The 20492-nt window shown below is 58.9% G+C and overlaps 1 protein-coding gene across 4 annotated transcripts in view; it reads left to right on the top strand.

Moving 5' to 3' along the window:
- The first annotated feature begins 2543 nt into the window (after positions 1–2543).
- Positions 2544–20492, top strand: part of FOXP4 (forkhead box P4) — a 29460-nt gene continuing 11511 nt past the window's right edge. The window contains exons 1-6 of one of the 4 annotated variants that reach the window (XM_038162534.1): positions 2544–3234; positions 10348–10470; positions 12132–12218; positions 17512–17659; positions 18663–18867; positions 19149–19253. In XM_038162534.1, the coding sequence (XP_038018462.1) occupies positions 3067–3234; positions 10348–10470; positions 12132–12218; positions 17512–17659; positions 18663–18867; positions 19149–19253 (836 nt within the window). In that variant the 5' untranslated portion in view covers positions 2544–3066. Of the gene's footprint in view, positions 3235–10347; positions 10471–12131; positions 12219–17508; positions 17660–18662; positions 18868–19148; positions 19254–20492 lie in introns of all 4 variants that reach the window. The other 3 variants (XM_038162533.1, XM_038162535.1, XM_038162536.1) reach the window with 3 other exon arrangements.

A 20492-nucleotide genomic window follows, 5' to 3' on the forward strand; every position in this document is an offset into this window, starting at 1 on the left:
GAGGGCAGAGCCAAACCGCAGCAGCCCTGGCTGTGTCTGAGACAAACTTCTTTCTGGGGTCATCTGCAAACTTTTCCTGGGCTCATTCAGTGATCACAGGGAGTTTGACACAAGGAATTCGTTCCCAATTCCGGCTGACGTGCTGATGACTCCTGGATAGCACCAGGCACTGGGATACGTGTTGATTTTTATTTATAAATCATTTTCCCTCTGGTTCACAGAGGTAAAATCCCATCTACTCCCCCAGGACACCTCTTCCTTCTTCTTCCCACCTCCTCAGCTCCATGGAGAGGCTCTGAGTGACACTTCCCTATGGAAAAGCTTCATCCCCCCACCACTGGGCTGCTCCTCCTGCCTTGTTCGGGCAACAAGTGCAGCTGACAGGTGGCTTTGCATCCCGAAATCCCATCCTGGGTGCTCCACATGCTCTGTCCAGCCCTGCAGCAGGTTCTGTCCCTGTCTGAGGGACCTTGCAGCAGGTTCCATCCCTGTCTGAGGGATCTTGCAGCAGGTTCCGTCCCTGTCTGAGGGACCTTGCAGCAGGTTCCGTCCCTGTCTGAGGGATCTTGCAGCAGGTTCCGTCCCTGTCTGAGGGATCTTGCAGCAGGTTCCATCCCTTTCTGAGGGATCTTGCAGCAGGTTCCGTCCCTGTCTGAGGGATCTTGCAGCAGGTTCCATCCCTGTGTGCAGGCTGAGCCCAGCTCAGGATGGAGAAGGGACAGAGGCTGGGAGGGAGGGGGCAGCTCCGGGCACTACCAGAGAGGCCCCTGTGTGCAATTGTGAGGCCATGTCGGGTTTTTTTTCCCCTGTAAATCTTTGTAATTTCGTGCTTCAGAGCACACCAAAGTGAGGGAGCCAGCGGGGAGTGAATTAAATTCCCCCCTGAGAGGCGACGCCGTGGGGCCGAGCCGGGCGGGCGCTGGGGGCTCGCTGCCACCCCGGCCCAGCCAGGCCTTGGGTTTGGGAAGAGAAATTCCCGGTGAAATCTTGTGCAGCACTTTTTCTGTGCTGGGGAAGTCTCGTGCAGCACTTTTTGTGTGCTGGAATTCTGTTCCCGAGGCTTTTCCCCGCCGTGTTTTCCATCCCTGCTGCGCTGATTTTTGCCGGGCCCGAGCAAGGCCTGCCCTCGCTGGGTCTCCTCTGTGAGGTGGTGCTTGCAAACATGGCAGGAATTGCACATGGAGGAGGCAAACCCATGGAAAACTCTGCTAAAAGACACTTGGAAAAGCAGCTGAAGCTCAGGGATTTGCTGTGGGGATGTGGGATGCAGCCCAGTGCTCCAGCACCCATCCTGGTGGGAGCCTCAGGCCTGAGCTGCTGCCGAGTGGATTCCTCCACCTTGGCTTTTAACTGGAATTACTGTTTTCGTTTCCAAAAGTAATTAAAATATCAGACCTTGAGCTGTCATAACTGTCACAGGGTTTTTGTGCTCGCATTACCGATGCACATCTATCCCTGGTAATAACAGGGAAAATAAAATGCCCTGAAGAAAAAAGAAAACATTGGGGCTGAGGCAGCTTCGGGATCAGGACCATGGGATTTTTCCATCAGTGATTCCCAGCGGAGAATTGCGGTGTTTGTCCTCGAGGATCTGAGTTTTGAGTTGTTTGGATGAAGGAAGTTTGGGAGTTATTGGTTGGAAGTGCTCAGTGGCCGTGGGGCAGCTCTGGATGCACAATCCTGGGACACAGCTCTGGTAATTCCCCACAGGAATAGGAAATTAGGATCCATTTACTTATAAAATTCCTCAGGTTTTGATTTTCTTGGGGCTCTCTGCTTCATGTGACGGTGACAAACACAGCCAAGGGTGCCCAGTGCTGTGTCTGGGGTGTTTGGTTTAGGCCTCCTGCTATGAAATTACAATTTTTGTATAAAGTAAGGCCGGGTGCGTTAAACCCTTTGCTCTCAGCCTCCAACTGGAAATTCCCTCTCATTTTCCACGTGCCCTTGTATCTGCACAGAGTGGGTCAGGTGGATTTCCCACCCAAAGATGTGGCACAGCCGGGGCATCCTGTGCTCTTCCCAAGAGTTCCCTTGTGCAGAGGAGCACAGGGAGGACCTGAAACGGGACCTAAAATGCAGGGAATGACTTTTCATGGATGCTCTATTTGAGGAGGGGCTCTGGGTTAGGGTTTTGTGGGTGCTCCTTGGTTTGGATCAACAGGTGAGGCGTGTGCTGAGCTGTGAGTGGATTTGGGGGGAAGGAGAGTGGAGATTTTTCAGAAATGTGCCCAAAAAACCCAAGAATGAAGGAAAAGAATCCTTGTAAAGTAGAAATAAGGAGCAAACAGGTCTGGCAGCACTGGGTTGTTTTCCTCAGAGCTTTACTCCTTTTCCTGGCTCCCAAGCTCTTTTTCTCAGCTCACGCTCGCTCCTCTCTCCTCATCTCTTCACAGGATTTTCCTTAATTTCCCTTTTTCTCCAGCTGCCCACAGTGCTGGGCATGGCTCTCTTGTACCTGTGTTTTTCACTAGTGCATTTTATCCATTTCTGCTGTTTTCTCCCTATTTTTGTGGGGTTCCCAGTGAAACACCTTATCCCAGTAAAAAACTTCAACAACTCATCACTTTTTCTGGGCAAACCCCCCTGAAAACAATCAAGTTTCATGGTGGTCACTTGTGTGGGTTGCTGAGCACCTCCTGGATCACCATCAAATCCCTCAGACACGTTCCTGGATTGATTCAGGCTGGAATCCTGCACTTTGCTTCACCCAAACCTGGCTGGTGACTGGAACTTTCTGCTGCTCCAGTGCCACAGTCCAGTTAATACAATTCAATACCCACGGTGGCTTTGGGCACAGGGGACAGCTGCAGGAAGCTGGTGGTGGCTCTGGAATAAATCAACCAGGGGCCAGATCTCCGAATGGCTGTGCCAGAGGCTGGGGTTTGGGAATGACCCTTGTGAGATGGGAATGCTGGAGCTGGTGGGGATTTTTGGAAGAGGACAGGATGGTCCCCAGGGGGCTGGGAGAGTGCTGGTCTCTACTGGGATGTACTGGTGTGGCAGGAGGGAGCATGGGGGAGCGCTGCCCTCTGTGTGCACCAAACCCATCCCGTGAGGGAAATCATGGAGAAGGAGCCAGAGCTGGAGGAGGAGGAGGAGGAGGGAGCCTTCCTCATGCCCACCCCTGTGTCTCTCTTGCAGGCTCTGCAGGTGGCTCGGCAGTTCCTGCTGCAGCAGGCCACGGGGCTCAGCTCCCCCAGCAGCAACGAGGGCAAGCAGCCGGCGGTGCAGGTGAGCCCCGAGTGTCCCCTGTCACCCCCTCCTGGGAAGGGCTGGGCCACAGCTGTGGGACAGCACAAACCCCTGTCACCTCTGTGGCTGGAGCGCTCCCGGAGTTAAATCCTCTGAAAACCTCCAGAAGTTTCTTGGGAGGTTTTTTTGTGCGTGGGAATGGCTGGAGAGGGGAGGTCACTGTGTGTCACCACTTTTTGGGACTGTGTTTTGGTGACAGAGTTTCTCAGGGTTGGAGCATCCCGGGATGGATGCTGGCTGCCGTGAGGTGGCACAGGGCTGGAAAAGGGAGCAATCCTTTGGGCTGGAGCCAGGGCAGGTCCTCCAGGATGGGACAGAGGCCCATGGAGCCAGGGCAGGTCCTCCAGGATGGGACAGAGGCCCAGCTGCGATGGAGATTTGTGACACTGGCAGGAAAATGGGCTTTGGGTTGGCACATCCTGCTCCCGCAGGGATGGGCAACCTTCCTTTGCTCCCCTTCTCTGCCGAAGGAAAAGGGCAGAAAATGGGCAGAGGAGGGGTGAAATCTGGAGAGAGAGGGAGGCAGGGAGAAGCAAAGCCCAAGCGATGGGAAGTGACAATTTAAATAGCTGTGCGGAGGGGCTCTCCCTTCAGGCTAATTAAATTTATCGGAGAACAGCAGGTTACCTTATTAGAGCCACGTGGGTTTAATTAACAAAGGAAAGTAATTAGCACAAGCGCTCTCGGAGCTGGAGGTCCTGCCTGTGCCAGGCTGAGCCGGGTGGCAGCAGGAGCCGGGCTGGGATGGGCAATCCCGGGATCCTCTCCTGGCTTGGAGCGCCAGGGCATGGCTGAGCCATCCAGCAGCAAATCCCAGGGCTGCCAGGGGTCAGGAGAGCCCAGAACCCCCCGGGCTGGGAAGCAGCAGCTGGGTGGGAGCAGTGGGAATTAGTCAGGGCTTCTACGGCACAAACAGGCGGCTTTTTCCAGCGGTGCCGGCAGGAAGGAAATGCAGTCACTGCATGGAAAATGTCTGCAGAGGACAAAGGCGGCGAGGGTGAAGTCAGATTCCGGTAACCGGCGCCTCGCTCCCCTCCGTGGGTGTGTGTCCCTGCACTCCTCCTCCTCCTCCTCCTGCTGCTGCTGCTTATCCCTCCTTGCTCTCCCTGGTATTCCCGGCTGGATGCAGCCGAACATCCCGTGTTGCTCCCCAGCCTCCCCTCCCTGCTGCCCATCTGGCCAGCGGCTTTTGCCGGAGCGAACTGGATCTCCTTCCTCCCTCCCTCCCTCCCCTCCTCCCTTTTTTCTCTCTCCGTGTTGCAAAAAGGACTTGTGAAAGTTGTAGACGTGAGTCAGAAATAGCTCATAACTCAGCAGCGCCCGGCAATCCCTCCCCCCGCGGCCCCGCCGGCAGCTGGAGCGGGATCTGACCGAGGGGAGATAGGGGATTAAGCAGACTCCTTTGAAAGGAAGTTTATCTAAGGCACGCTGGTGTGGATGAGACTGGCCAGGACGGCTGCAAGAGGAGGAGGAGGAGGAAGGCTGGGTCCCAGCACAGCCCTCCTCAGCTCAGAGGCAGCAGGAAGGCAATGTTTGGGAATTGGGGTGTCCTTGGGGTGTCAGCCCGGGTCGCCGCCTGTGGATGTGCAGCCCCCCAGGTTTGGGAATGGATTTCCACATCCATGGGGAATTTTGTCCCCCCTCGGCTCTGTGCCAGCCAGCTCCTGGCCCCCAGTCCTGGGGGAATGAGCAGGAGGGTCCCAGTGCTGGCAGGCAGAGCAGGAGACCCCCGTGCTTGCCCACACTATGCGCTCTCCTTGTCACTCCACTGATGGGGACAGGACACTTCTGGGGCACCAAGCCAGCAGGATTAATGACATTCCCAACGGCCTGAGCTTAAAAACAAGCAGGGAGCTGCTGGGCTCAGCAGCATCTTGGATTGAGGTTTGTTTTTGGAGTAGGGACCCTCTTCCCACAGATGCCTGGAGGTGTGTGTGGACAGTCTCATGCTGTCTCTCCAGTTACAGCTGCAGGAAACGAAAAAAAAACCCCAAAACCCCATCTTTGGGTGTTCTAGAACATTTAAAAATAGGTTTATTTCTTTACAACTTTAAAACTCTTGGAAACTTGGTGGGCACTGACAAAATGTTGCTTTTGGGGGGCTTTTGGTGTTGCAGGGCGTTGTCATCCTGGGATGGTGGGAGCAGCAGGATGGGATCCAGGAGACCCCAAGGGAGGAGGCGCTGGAAAAGCAGCACCCCGAGTTGTCAGTGGCACCTGGGAATGGCAGGGTGCCCTCTTTGGGTGCCCTCTTTGGGTGCCCTCAGAGCTGCCTCTGCTGGGATCAAGTGGCTGGAAGGGGAGAGGGGCTGGAGGGCACCCGGGGAAGGAAGGAGAGGAGTTTGGAGCAAACTGCGGGAAATTGCTTTTCTTTTGTCTGCTGCAGCGGGGAGGGCAGCAGAGCGGAAAAGTGTATTTTGTTGATTTGAAACTTGAGTGAAATGGGTAATGAAGACAGATCAATACCAGCCCTTCTGCGTTCCCTCTCCGGGGGAAAAAAGCCCAGCAGCAGCCCGTCCATCTGGGCTCGCACCGAGGGTTTTCCATTTGAACTTGGAGCATCCCTGACTGTCCCTGCTGCGTCCCAAAGCCCCCAGCTCTGCCAGCCCGGTGCCACTGCCACCATCCCACTCTGGGATCGGTGTTTTGGGTTCACAGAGGACCAAAGTCCCTTTAATCCCTGTAGAATCATCGGTGTGAGAGCTTTGCCAGCACCCCGTGCTCACGGAGGGGACGTAGGGACCCTGCCTGGGTGGTGCTGGGGGCAGGGGCTCGCTGAGGAGGGGGCTCAGTGCTGTCACCTCTGCTGCCACTGTCCCCAAGCAGCGACTGGAGCCCAACCAGGTGTGATTGGGGCCTCCCCAGCGGGAAGGCTGCGCTAACGAGGATGTGCTAATGAGGATGCTCTAACGAGGATACACATCGGGCTGAACATGCCGGGGATTGATTCCTCCTTTTCTTCATAGGAAGCTGAACATCAGGGCCTGGTGTCCTCCACGCTGGTGTCCCCTCACCTGCTCACCCTGCTGGGGCTGTTCAGAGTGTTCCTAAAATTGTTCCTAAAAGCACCCGCAGCCTCAAAACCCAGCCTGGCACGTGGGGCTGAGCTTCATTTCTCCTCTGGCCCTGGGCAGATTTTAGTGCATTGTCTCATCCCAGCCTGGTGAGGTCTAGAGGTGGCATGGCAGCATTTGGGTGGCCCTGTGCCACCCCTTGGGGTTTATAAGCCATGGCTGGGGTCACCTCGGTGTCAGTGGCATCACTGCCTGGCACTGGGAGCACTCCCAGACTGTCTGAGCCAGCTGGATCTTGGAGCTCACCCAGGGAGGCCAGGATGTGCCAGGAGGGTTGGGGTTGCTCTTGTCCTGTGAGAATTGGGTGCTCTGCGGTGGGATTTGCTCATCCCCTGCCCTTAAAACAGCACAACTTGAAGCTGCTTTTGGTGGTTGTTTCCTCCCTTCTGTCCCCAGTCTCCTCAATTTTCTTCTGTTTGGTTTGGATTTGAAAAGAGTGGTTAAAATTAGAAAAATAAAACCAGCACAAACATGTTTTCTGCTGTTTCTAACTGGGAGTTAAACCCCAAGATTGGATCAGAGCGGGGATGTGCAGCCCTGAGCTCTGTGGGAAACCAGGAGCACCCTCTGGAGAGAGAGAGAGAGGGGTGCTCATCCCCACGATCCCAGAGCCAGCAGGGATGTGGGGGACGAGGTCTGGGCTGTGTGGCTGAGGCGTGGAGCAGGAGCTGCCCCTTCCCGTAGTGGCGGTGACGTGCGGCCCTTGGGGACGCGGTGGCTCCTGCGGTGACCTCCTGGCCCGGGTGACGGCGGAGCAGGGATGTTTGGAGGCTGATGGAGGATGTCCCCAGGCTGTGCCAAGCCAGCTGTCCCCAGGGTCAGGAAGGCACTGGCCCTCTGATGACAACCCCGTGGCGCTGCGAGCCAAGGCTGCCGGGCCGTGGCTTCCCCCGCTCTGCCTTGTGCCTGGGAGTTCAGTCTGCTTCCCGTAAAAACAACCCAAAAAAATCTAGGAAAAATTTCTCAAGAGCCTCGCTCCCCATCCTGCCTCATTCCACGCAGCCAAGTCCCGCTTCCCTCAGCTGGCTTTGGCTCAGGGAGGGAATATTCCCTGGAATACCTGCCTGCTTTTCCACCCACTGCCTGCTGCTCCCGCCCCGTCCTTTGGCACGGGGATTACAGCCGGGCCCGCCTGGAAAAGCAGCCCCTGGAGATGCTGCTGGCCGGCCCGAGCAGCGCCGGGTGTTTCTGGGAGCAGCCAGAGCTGTTAGTAAGCAGTTTCTGCGGGGTGGCAGCCGGCCAAGGCGTGAGTCAAACCCTTCCTGACTCGGTGTCTGGCAGATGCCAGCTCGTGACGCGTCGGGCTGGTCCCCAGCCACTGCTGCTGCTGCTCCGGGGCTGCTGCCGGGACCTGCTTCCCGAGGGATGTGCTGGCTGCAGGGACATTTCCTGGCCGGTCCCGTGCCTGGGGGTGGTGGTAGCTGGGTGACACCCACCCCTCACAGCCCCTGTGCTGCTCTGGTGTCAGCTGGGTGGCACTCACCCCTCACAGCCCCTGTGCTGCTCTGCCTGGCACCCTTCAGCTCTCACGTTGACCACCTGCATCCCAGATTTTGAGGCAGTTGCTGCCCAGATCCTGCTGTTATCCAGGGATGCCAGGCTGGCCTAGGGAATCTTGTCACTGAGGGCCATGGCTGCAGGTGAAGGGGTGTCCCAGGGCCATCCCCGTGGGGCTTTTGGCCAGGTTGGGATGGACATTTCCAACCCCATTTCCATTCCCATCTCGTTTTGCCAGAGCAGCAGCTTTCCCTGTCCCCAGCAGAGGCAGCTGGCACTGCCACCAGAGCTTGGGACAGAGAGCCCCAGCACTGGGGTTTGCTGGCCCACATTGGGGTCAAGGCAGTGCTGGAACATTCCCAGCACTGGGGCGTGGGATGAATGGGAGCAAAACCGCCTGTAAGTGGGAATTTCCTCTTTTACTGAAAGTCGCTGCTTTCCCTGGAAACCTTAACTGGGAGAGGAACGTTTCCACACTGTGGGGAAATTCTTCACGGGAAGCAAGGAAGCAGCAGAGCTCAGATGCCCCTCTCAAGTTCACCCCGTTCCCACCTCACCCCCACACGGATCCGCCACCATTTCTCCGTGTCAGCTCCACATCCGAGCGGGGGGGGTGAAGAAGAAAAAAAAGCCATTTAATGCAGACAAAGGTTGTATGAAAATATAATTCTGCTTTTGTTAGCAGCCATCAAACTCTAAAAAGCGTCACTTTTGTTTTCTTGTAACATTGTGAAAACCTCGTGTCGGATCGAGAGCTGGGGCCCTCTCGACTAATCGCCTCTCCTTTGTGTTTTTAGATTATAGGGGCAATTAGTGTTGTCAAAACCTCTGGCAATTCTCTTTGCTCTTGACAGGGTGTCAGTCCGCTGGGCGAGAAATGGAAGGTGTTATAACTCTCCGGTAATTAGGATGCCTCCGATTTGAAAATGCCAGCAAACGTGTTCGAGGGGCCGCGGGAGGGGGCGGGGAGCCCGCCCGGGCTGGGGGGGGATGTGGAGGAGCAATTAATTAGGGGCTCTCATTCCGAGCACGTTGCCGGCTGATGAATTGGCAGAGGGAAATTAGCGGCGCACCTCGCTCTCCTCGCCAGCTTCCCTCCTGCCCAGATGTTCGCCCAGGGCTTGGCACAGCTGGCTGCGAGCACCTGGGTGCCCGAACAGCCGCTCCTCACTGGGTGCTACGGGTGGCTCGGGGCTCTCTGGTGGGTGCTGGAGCCTTGCAGGGTGCTGGGGCTCATTCCTGAGCTCCAGCCCTTGGGTGGGAAGTCAGAGGAGTTAATCAATAGCTCTGCCACGGAGGTGGCTGGAGGGGGAAACGCTGGTGACAAACAGAGCTCGCCCCGTGTCCCACGCCTCCCTGCAGCAGAATGCCTGAGTAAATAGATAAGGCTTTGCAGTCTCCCTTGAAGGTCAGCTGGACACCCACCACAGGTGGGAGGGACTGCACGGGGCCACCCTGTGGTCCCATCCCCGCTGCAGTGGCTGCAAGGGGTCCAGGCTGGGCAGTCTGGGCATCACTGGGGGTCCTGGGCAGGGGGGCTGGCAGGAACCAGGCTCTCCATGGGACTTTGCTGGGTTTCTCTGCTCTTTGAGGTCCTGAGATCCTGGGCTGGGGGGCTGAGGAGCTGTTTAGTTTGGATCACAACCGGGTCCTTGGCGTGCAGCTGGATCCTGGCTTGTGCTCTGCCCCATCCCACGTGCCAAGGAGCTGCTGCTTCTTCCTGGCATCCCCTGGAAGAGCTCGTGGCTGCTGGTGGCTCCTGACCAGCAATTCTTATTTGCTTTCCCAGGAATATGAGGCATCCAGGAAGGTCGTTAAATTACAATGAGGCCCTAACCCTGCCCAGAGCCTCGGGAAGGGCTTTGGGCTGGTGGGATTGGTGGAAGGCCAGGACAAGGCAGCTCCTGATGGCTCCATCCAGGCATTGCTCCACCTGGGCAGGACCCAGCAGGGCTGGGATCCATCACTGACACCTTCCCAGGAGCTTTGCCCGGGGTGTGGACCCGTGTTTTGATAACCAAAGGCAGGGGCTGGCAGGTTCCCTCGGCCCTCCCTCCTCTTGGCACAGTAATTGCAGGAGTTACTGGTGTCAGCTGGAGGTAAAGCTTTGATGTGTCTGGAGAACCCCGTAACCTCTTCCTCGGTGCTCTGCTCTGCAGAGTTATTTGGGTGATCGGTATCTTCCCACTTCCCTGGCGTTTCCCTCCACCCTTCCCATGCTCCCAGCAGGGGAGGGAGCTGCGGTTTGATGCCCAGTTCCCCCGGCTAAATTGCATTTAAAGAAGAGCTCTCGGCTAGCAGGGGGAGCTCCTGGTTCAGGAAGCTTCATCCTGGTGCCAGCACAGCAGCACCATGGGACATCTCCTGCCACTGCCATGTCCCGGGGGACAGATGGTGGCTTCATCCAGAGGTGGCAGGGGAGCGGGGGACATGGAGGATGCTCTGGGAGAGGCACTGTTGGCGTTTGGGGCGAGTTGCACGGCTCGGGGTTGGGAGTGGTGACGTGTCCTTGCTGTCACAGGTCCCCGTGTCCGTGGCCATGATGTCCCCGCAGATGATCACGCCGCAGCAGATGCAGCAGATCCTGTCCCCACCCCAGCTCCAGGCCCTCCTGCAGCAGCAGCAGGCGATAATGCTGCAACAGGTAACGCTGCACCGGGGCTGGATCCAGCCAGGCAATCCCCACCGGGCTCTGGGAATGTTAGAGTTTGTTGGAGGCAGAAAAATGGGTCCTTTCCTCCCTCTGCTTTCCACATATTTCCTTCGGGATTCCCAAGAGCTGCTGGTGCTGGCAGTGCTGGTGCTGCCACCCTGAGCCAGGGTCTCAAAACCTGCAAAATTCCTGCTCAAGGGCTGATTTGGGGCTGCCCAGCTCCTGGGAAAAGCCGGGGTCGGGGTGGATGCTCTTGGTTCAACGTGCCCCAAGCAGAGCCCCCGTGGCCACTGCTGGCCTTTGGGCAGGTGCCTGTGTCCAGCTCCAGAGGTTTGTTTCTCATGGCCCTGCTCGGCTTTTCCAGAGATTTTGGTCGGATGGGGAGGGAAGAAAAAGGAGGAGAAGGGAAAAAAAAAGCAGATTTCCACTCTGAAACAAAATAGCTCTGCTTGGGTAAACAGCTCCCGGCAGCGGGGAAGGAGGGAGAGAGGGAGAAACCCCACAAGCATCCTCCACACCCTTCCTCCTGCCTCCAGTACCTGTTTACTCCAAACAGCCCGATAAGGATTCAAGGTTGGCCCCAGGGAAAGAACAAAGGGTAAACACTACCCTGGGTGGGTCCTTCCACAAGCCTCTTTGGAGCCGGATAAAGAAACACGTTTGACTGCAAATTAAACAACCCAGGCCGGAATAGCTCACATTCTCCACCGGCAGCAAACCAAACATCACACCTCTCACCCCTGACCCAATGTTCCTGCTCCCAGCCCGGCCACTCCGCAGCTCCCTGGCTCGGGCTCGCTCGGGGGTAAACACCCAGCCCCTCAAAACCTGTTCTCCGACACAAACAGCCGCTCGCTGCTGGCAGCCCCGAGCTGATAAAGGCTTCCCGGCATCCCCAGGGACATTCCTGAGCCCCTGCGAGGGGGCTGGGGGGGGTCTCACTGACCTCCCTGTGCCTTTCTCCCCCTCCCTGCACGCAGCAAATCCATCACCCACAGTTTATTTAGGGGCCAGGGTGAGAGCTGGTGGCGATGCTGGCGGGTCCCTGTGCTGCCTGTGGACACTGGGACCCTCTCTGGTGGCTCCCTGTGGGTCCAGGGGGTTTATCCCTCTTTTAATGGCCCAGCAAACAGCTCTGCTTTGATTTGAGGGGCTGTTCTGACTGCAGGGCTGAGCCCCCAGCTCTCACAGGCCAGGGGTTGTGGCTGCTCCTGGTCCTCCCCAGCTGGGACCCTGCTGGTTGTCGCAGCACTTGTCAGGACTGTTTTGGGGTCCCACCATGCCAAAACGGGGGTTTCCCCTCCCTGAAGTGCTCTGTGATGTTCCAGAGCACCCCAGCCTGCTTTTCTCTCAAGGGACAGTGGGTTGGCATTAAAATAAACATCAGGGTGGGCACTGGGGGTGTTTAGGGGCTTCAAGGGCCATGGCATTGCATGCCCAGGATTCCTCTGCTGCCCTGACTCCCCGGGTGGGTGCTTTCCCTCCTGCCCTGCACCGGGTGACACGGGGAGCTGGGTCTGGTGACAGTGCCAGGAGCTGGCGTGGCTGTGGCAAAGCCTTGGCGCTGGGCACGGGGGTGAGGTGGGCACAGGGTGGTGAGGTGGGCACGGGGTGGTTCCATGGCTGATCCCGTTGCTCTCTCCCCTTCCCAGCTGCAGGAATACTACAAGAAGCAGCAGGAGCAGCTTCACCTGCAGCTGTTGACCCAGCAGCAAGCCGGAAAGCAGCAACCCAAAGAGGTGAGCTCACCTGGAGGGCACCGGGCCGGCAGCAAATTAAAGGGGGACCGGCACAAAACAAGGTGTGGGACACCCCCCAGGGAGCCCATGGCAATGGGACATGGGACATGCTGCTCTGGGGGTGCCAGGGTGACCAGTCCAGTCACTGGGAGTTGTTGTTCTGCCTCCTTTTCCTCCTCCTCTTCCTCCCTCTCTGTGATCTGGTGCCTCCACAAGGTGTGGGGCAGCAGCACTGGACCCTCCCTGGTGACAGGGACAGGTGCCATCCCCCCAGCACAGAGCGAGGGCTCCCCAAATCGCCCCGTGGTGGGATCAGAGAAGGCTCAGCCCAGCCCTGCCAGGCTCAGCTTGGGCAGCCCAGTCCTGGCTGAGCTGGCACAGCAGTGCCCTGGTGAGAGTGGGCAGGGCTGCCCAGGTGGCAGCCAGAGCAGGGCTTGTCCTGCCAGGAAGGGCGGCTCTCCAAAGCCCAGGGAACGTGGCAAACAGCAGTGCTCCCAGGAAAGGGCTTTTCCAGCAGGAGACCCTGAGGTGGGCAGGGCTCTCAGCCCCCAGGATCGCGCTGGCAGTGCTGGGCAGGTTGGTGCCTGCTGGAGACCCCTTTTGTGCCCCTGTGATTGCAGCAATCTTGCAGAACCCCCTGTACACAGCAGGTTTTGCCCCCAAGGGCACAGTGATGCCCCCCAAGGGGTTGTGGCTGTGTTTTGGGGACGTGCTGGTCACACAGGGGCTGGGGACAGCCCAGCCAGCAGACAGCACTGCTCCCTTCCTTCTCTTTAGGTACTTCTGCCCCTCTCTCTTGCCAAAATGCTTCTCATGGGGTTTTTTGCTGTGCAGTTTTGCAGGATTCACACCTGGCGTCGCTGCCCCTCCCCTGAGTGTCCTTCCACGGGCTCCAAGTGACAAGGGACCTGTTCCTGAGCCACTCCCTCCACGTCCCTGCAAGCAGGGGTGCTGGGGCTCTTTGTGGCCATCACTCCTCCCAAAATCCAGCAGCCTGATTCGAAACTCAGCTTTTTGGCAGGGGGGGAAGATTTGAAGCCCGGGCTGTGTGTTGGGGTGACACGGGGGGGACTCGCTGGCAAAGCCACGCTGGCATCAGGGGACCAGGGTGGCTGCAGCGGCTCAGGGTCACCTGCTGCAGCCTCAGGCAGGCTCTCAGCGCGGGGTGTTGGTGCAGTTACAGGGTCAGGGTTATCAGAACCATCTCCAGGAGCTGCTGGCGCTCAGGGAAATGGGGGAGGTGTAAATGTGAGCTTCCTCAAGGACTTTCCTGCTGGCCCTGGCGATGTTCTCTTGCAGCACCGAGCAGGGATATAATTAAGCTCTAACAAAGCGCTTGCTTAGCGGGCTCTGCTTTAAAAAGCTCGTGTTAACTTTTAATTAAATGGTGCAGAGGAGATGGGAAATTTATCCAACAAGAAAGGGTGTAGCGGGGGGGAAGGGGTGTTGGATGCTGCTGGGGGGGTGTGTGTCCAGCTTTCCTGCTGGGAAAAGCACTGAGGGGGTCTCAGCAAGGGGATGTCAGTGTTTCCCTTCCTCAGAATCCTTGGGTAAGCTTTGGTTTCACCCCAAAAATTTGGGTAGCTGGTGTTCCTAAAGTCTGTGCTCATGTTTGCCTGCTGGGAACGGTGATGCTGTGGCTTCCCTGAAACTCAGGGAAGAGCCGGAGTGTCTGGGATGCCTCCACAGAGCTGCCCTTGGATCTTTCCTGGAAACCCACGGCCGGATTTAATTCCAGCCCCGCTGCAGGATTTCTAAACCCAGCGCCTTCTGCTTCCCCTCCACCTGATTCAAGGGCTCCTCTCCGTGCTGCTGTGAGTCAGCAGCTTGGAGTGGGATCTGCAGGTGGGAAGGACACCAGGAAGGACCCAGGAGCAGGGGCAGCATCTCTGGGAGGAGCAGCTCTGATAATCCCCAGAAGCAGGGGCAGAATCTCCAGGGGGAACAGCTCTGACATCCCTGGGAGTGGGGCAGCATCTCCAGTGGAAGCAGCTCTGATATCCCAGGACCAGGGGCAGCATCTCCAGGGGGAGCAGCTCTGATATCCCAGGAGCAGGGGCAGCATCTCTGGGAGGAGCAGCTCTGATATCCCCGGGATGGGGAGTGCCCCAGAGAAGGGAAGGACAGACAAGAGGATGGAAATGTGTGGGAAGAGCCTGGCAGCAGCATCCTGTCCCTAAGGATGGAGATGCTCCCTGTCCATGGGCACAGGGCCATCTGGGGGCATGAGGAAGGGCAGAGCAAGGCAGCTGATCCATGAATCCATGCATCCCACCAGGAAGGGGCTGAGCTGTGGCACATCCCAGCCCCTCCTGGAGCATTTTCCTGTGCTGGGGCTGTGAGGGCCACCCCCCAGGCCCCAGCAGCATCCTGGGTGTGGGGGAAACAAGGAGCTGTGCTGCAGCCCCTCACCCTCGTGTCTCCCATCCTGCTCCTCCCAGGACGCTTGGCTCCTCCAAGCAGCAACGGGGTGCAGAGACCCCAAAATCCCCTGGGAGGGTCTCCGTGTGTCCCCAGAGCTGCCGAGGGCAGGGGTTGTCCCTCTGCTGAGGCAGGCAGGGTGGGGAGGGGGGGCTGCTGGCGCCTAACCCCGGTGTCAGCTTAATGAAGTGCTGCTGTCAGTCCCGCGTGTCACGGCGCAAACTCCTCCTGATGTGCTCATAAATCAAAGTGACGGCGCCTCTTGCCCCGGTGGCTGCACCCACTCAGCTGCGTCTAATGCACGGTGATGCTGCAGACCCCCAGCCCCACGCCGGGAATGAGCTGGGAATGTGCCGGGAATGGGCTGGGAATGAGCTGGGAATGAGCTTGGGGAGCCAAACCTCCGTGATGCTGCAGACCCCCAGCCCCAAGCCGGGAATGTGTTGGGAATGGGTTGGGAATGAGCTGGGAATGTGCTGGGAATGAGCTGGGGGAGCCAAGCCTCGGTGATGCTGCAGCCCCCCAGCCCCAAGCCGGGAATGAGCTGGGAATGAGCTGGGAATGAGCTGGGGAAGCCAAACCCAGGATTCGGCCCCACCACAGAGCCAGCTCCTCTGGGAGTGGCTTAGTGAGGATCAGCGGGGTGTGAGATTTTTGGGAAAGCCGGGGCTGTCATCCAGGCTCTCCCCAGCCCGGTTTCTCCAGGGAAAGCTTGGCTTGGAGCCCTCGGGCTGGAGGATGGCTCCGCATCCCTTCACCCATCACTCAGGGCTTTGGAGGTCTGTGGTGCCACAGGTGTTCCCTAGGGGTGGCAGATCGGCTTCCCCTTGGATCAGGCCTTGGTTTGGCTTGGATTTGTGTTCCTGGGGCTGCTCCTCCTGTTCCTGCTCTGTGCAAGCTGGAGGGACATGGATTTGAGGCGCATGAAGGTTCCACCTTCACATCACCAGGTTCAACAGTGTCCCTGCCAGAGCCACAAGCGGCTCAGGGCTGCCCGGGGGGCTCAGGGGGTCTGAATCCAGCCAGGCTAGGGCAGGGGAGCTTGGCTGGGCTGTGGGATGCAGGCAGCGTGCCCAGGGATCCTCCTGACCTCATCCACTCCCAGCAGCTCAGCCTGGAAGTGACGTGGGTGAGGCTGTGCTGGAGCAGAGCTCGGGCTTGCCCCGGGGCCCTCGGGGAGGGCGGTGGTGGAGCCGGGAAGAGGAGGAGAATCCTGTCCCATCCCATCCCATCCCTTCCCATCCCTGCTGCTGTTTCTAAGCAAGGCAAGGCCAGTGTGTCCATCCCACACGGTGGCAGAGCTTCCCCTCGCCAGGAGGGGACACCCTGGGGGACAGAGAAGCTGCTGTGAAGCTCTCAGGCTGCAGCCTGGTCCTGCCCTTTTCCCTCCATCCTGCTGATCCCCTGGCCTGGAGCCCTCGTGGCTCAGGAGTCAGGGATTTCTCTTCACTGAGCAGGAATTGCTTTGATTTGTGCCTTGATCTTTAAGCCTCAGAGGTGCAGGGCTGAGACAGAGCCAGGGAGGATCCAGACCTGACTCTGGGGAGGCAATTCCGCTGTGGCCAAGAGGTGGAGAGGACAGGGAGAGTCCACACATCTCCCTGAGGCTGAGAAACTGGAATTAAACTCCATCTGTACCCTAGACAGGACTCGTGGTGGTGCCTGATGTTGCAGAGAGGGGTTTGGAGCCCATCCTCACCCTCTGATTCACAAAGCCAAGGCTGAGCATCAACAACATCCACAGGGATCCCCCTGCATCCAGGGAGACCCTGGATGTGACCCCAAACTCAGTCACGGACTGGGATGGCCCCAAACTCAGTCACGGACTGGGATTGCCACGGAGAGTCTGTCTGCTGCTCCCTGTTGATGCAGCCTCAGGGATCACCCGTTCCCTGGAATTCCCAGTGCCTGAGGGGCCCGAATCCCCTGATGCTCACAAAACAGGGACATCCAGACTGCAGAGCTCTCAGTCAGAGCTCGCACACGGAAACACTCCTTTGGGGGGACTGCGGAGTGCAGCGAGGGGGGGATGTGCCCCAGCCTGGCTCCCTGCCGGCACCGTCTGCCCAAACAGGGGGGTTTGGGGGGGTTCACGGGGTCACGGAGCCGCCTGCCCCACTAATGAGGCCGGGCAGCCCCGGGGCAGCTCCCCTCTCCCGGCCAGCTCGGATTAGCAGCTGCCTGTCCCCAGCCCTAATTGAATTCTCTCCCCTTCACTTAATTCTCATGGATTTCTCGGCGCCTCCCCAGGGACCCATCCTGCCTAACTAGTTTAGGGCCAGCCATGCTGGTCAGAGCCTGGCCAGCTCCAAGGGTGAAGGAGAGTCACCTGCTTGGGGGGTGGCTGTGGCCGGGGTGGGGACACCACTACTGGCACTGGGCACCCCCTTCCCTGCACCAGTTTCAGCCCCTCACCAAGAAAGGGCTCTCAACAGTCATTTTTGACAAACAGGGATAAATTTCTGCCTTACAGGAAGGTTCTGTGCCTGTTGCCTGCTGCGACCCCCCTTTTTTTACACCAACCCCGCAGCTGAGCCTCCCCCGTGGGACCCCCCCAGCCGAGCTCTGCGGGTTCCTCCCCGCACAGCTCCGAGCAATCCCCCAGCTCCTCTCTCTCCCTTTCTTTCCAGCGCTTTATTTTTCCCTTCCCCTTTTCCCTTTCCTTCCCCTCCTCTTCCGATAGATCAAAGCCTCCGTCCGGCTCAGCCGGGAGCCGAGCAGGCCCCGCAGCAGGATGGAGGCGCCGCGGGGCGCGGTGTCCCCAACGCCACCACCCCTCGCTGCCAGCGCCCCTCGCCGCGGCCTCCGACCCCCGCCTGCCCTGCCGGGCCGGCGATAAGGCTGGGATTTGTCCCCGCTTTTGTCTCAGCAGCCGTTGGGGAACAAGCAGCTGGCCTTCCAGCAGCAGCTCCTGCAGATGCAGCAGCTCCAGCAGCAGCACCTGTTAAACCTGCAGCGCCAGGGCCTGGTGAGCCTCCCGCCGGGGCAGGGCACGGTGCCCCTGCAGACCCTGCCCCAAGGTAAGGAACACGGCCTGGGGGGGTTCCTGGGCTGGAACCTGCCCAGCTCTGGGCGAGGGGGGCTGGGGGGGGGGCTGTGCTGTTGGGTTTTGTGGTGCCCCCAAAGTTTGGGGGGGCGATGGTGTCAGCAGTAGGAGCCGTGCAGGGTTGGAGTCTGGGTTCCAGAGGGGTGCAGGGCTGGGGCACCTCTGACAGGGGGGTGCCAGGATTTGGGACACCTCTTCCTCTGACAGAAGGGTGCCAGGATTTGGGACACCTCTTCCTCTGACAGAAGGGTGCCAGGATTTGAGGCACCTCTTTCTCTGACAGAAGGGTGCCAGGATTTGAGGCACCTCTTTCTCTGACAGAAGGGTGCCAGGATTTGAGGCACCTCTTTCTCTGACAGAAGGGTGCCAGGATTTGGAACACCTCTTCCTCTGGCAGAAGGGTGCCAGGATTTGGGACACCTCTTCCTCTGACAGAAAGGTGCCAGGATTTGAGGTACCTCTTTCTCTGGCAGAGGAATGTCAGGATTTGAGGCACCTCTTCCTCTGACAGGGGGGTGTCAGGATTTGGGGTACCTCTTTCTCTGGCAGAGGAATGTCAGGATTTGGGACACCTCTTCCTCTGACAGGGGGGTGTCAGGATTTGGGGTACCTCTTCCTCTGGCAGGGGGGTGCCAGGATTTGGGGTACCTCTTCCTCTGGCAGGGGGGTGCCAGGATTTGGGGTACCTCTTCCTCTGGCAGAGGAGCGTCAGGATTTGGGACACCTCTTCCTCTGGCAGAAGGGTGCCAGGATTTGGGAAGTCAGGCTCTTCTCCCTTCTGGAACAGCTCTGTGAGTGCTGCAGGTGCCTTGGTCTTGGTTTCCCACGGGGTCCCTGCAGCCTCCCCTTGCTGTGCCCAGCTCCAGGTGGTGCTCTCCCAGTGCTGGCTGAGATGTGAGGAGTCAGGGAGCAGGGAGGAAGCCCTGGGTGCTGCCTCGCGTCCCTGCTGACATTGGTCACTCTCTCCTGTGCCACAGCTGTTTGCCCCTCAGACCTCCAGCAGCTCTGGAAGGAGGTCACGGCCACCCAGCCCGTGGAGGACAGCATTAAGCAGGAAGGTCTTGACCTCACCACCAACACCTCCAACTCTACCTCGTTTTCGGCCGCCAAGGTCTCGCCTCCCATTTCCCATCACCCTCTGCCCAATGGACAGAGCACCATGCACACGCCCAGAAGGGACAGGTAGAGCCGGGTCGGGCCCTGGCACTTTGTGTTTTTATTCCTGGCGAGGTGGAAGGGGCTGGGATCCATCCCCCACAGGGCTGGGATCCATCCCCCACAGGGCTGGGAGCGTGGGGGGTTTCTGCCCACCCCATAAAAGAGGCTTGGCACTGTTTTGCTGCACCCACAGAGGACAGGGAGCTATGCCTGTGGGGTGTCCCATGGGTGCCCCAGGGCTGTCCCCATGGGAATGCTGGAGATCCCAGCTGCCCCATCTGAAGGCCCCTTTCCCTCTTGTGCAGCTCTTCCCACGAAGAGACCCCCGGCTCCCACCCGCTCTACGGCCACGGAGAGTGCAAGTGGCCTGGCTGCGAAACCCTCTGTGAGGACTTGGGGCAGTTTGTCAAGTAAGTGTCACCCTTTTGGGGGAGGTGTTTCTGTCTCAGCGGGGACAGAATGGAGCTGGTGGTGGGGAAGATCCTGGCAGCTGGTTCAGGCATCCCAAAGTGTGTACCCTGGGCTCGGCGACCTCATGGAGAAGGAGAAAACACAGCAGGGGTTTGCTGCTGCTCTTGTCCCATCCTTGGAAACGTCCAAGGCCGGGCTGGCTCGGAGTGGAAGGTGACCCTGCCCGTGGCAAAGGTGGAATGGGATGAGCTTTATGAGCACTTCCAAGCCAAACCATGGGATGAGGGAATGATCTGGAGGAGGCCAGAGCCCGGGCAGGCGCCGGCAGCAGGCGAGGGGGGCTGGCAGCCCTGCTGGGGACACAGGGGGGAGGCAGCAGATGGCAGATGGCACCGCTGACACCGCTTGTGGGCTCCGGCGCTGACTGATTAACTCTGCTGTCGGAGAGCCCTCTGCTAGCGTCAGGGTCAAACAAATTGTTTTCACGCTTCGTCAGAGGTTTACTTAATTAGTTCATTTGCAATTAGATCTCTTTGTAGCCAGGATTTTTAGCAAAGACATCAGAAGGAGCTGACGGGCTGGCGGGCTCCTTCCCCCGCCTCCCCGGCTGTCTGCTCGGCGAGCACCGCGCTCCGCAGCGGGCAGGTTTTGGGGTTTTCCAAACTCATCCTTCATCCTCTGCCACCCTCTGAGGGGCTGGCTCCGGTGGGAACATCCCTTGGACTGTGCCAAACCACTAGAGGCCTTGTCCGGGAGGATGAGGACGTGTGAAGGCAGCCCGGGGATGAGTGAAGGATGATTCAGCCTCCTGTGTCCTCCTTCCTCTGCCTCTGAGTCATGGGGTGAACCCAGATAAGGCATCTCCTGCCTGGCAGGGCATGTTCGAGGGGCACGGGGCAGATGAGCAAGCTCCCGGAGCTGGAGTTGGCAGGGAATGCCCAGAGCTGGGTCACAGGGCTGGCAGAGCTGTGCTGTGCCAGCCAGGGTCCCTTCCTGCCCCCCCGGGCACAAGGGCAGCCTCGCAGCAGCACTGGGGAAGGGTTTCTGTCCCCTCCTTGCCAACGTGGGCACGTGTTGGGGTGTGGGACAGACAGACAGAAAACTTGCAGCTCCCAAAGGCCAAGCCCAGCTGGAGCCTGGAGCCTGCCTGGAGCCTGGGCAGCAGCTTGGGGCCTCCCCTGGGCATCCCCTCCGTGGGGCAGCTCAGGTGTCTGTGCCAGGCTGGGAGGGGGCAGCGT

Source organism: Motacilla alba, chromosome 26 (genome assembly GCF_015832195.1).
Source record: "Motacilla alba alba isolate MOTALB_02 chromosome 26, Motacilla_alba_V1.0_pri, whole genome shotgun sequence".
Taxonomy (NCBI): domain Eukaryota; kingdom Metazoa; phylum Chordata; class Aves; order Passeriformes; family Motacillidae; genus Motacilla; species Motacilla alba.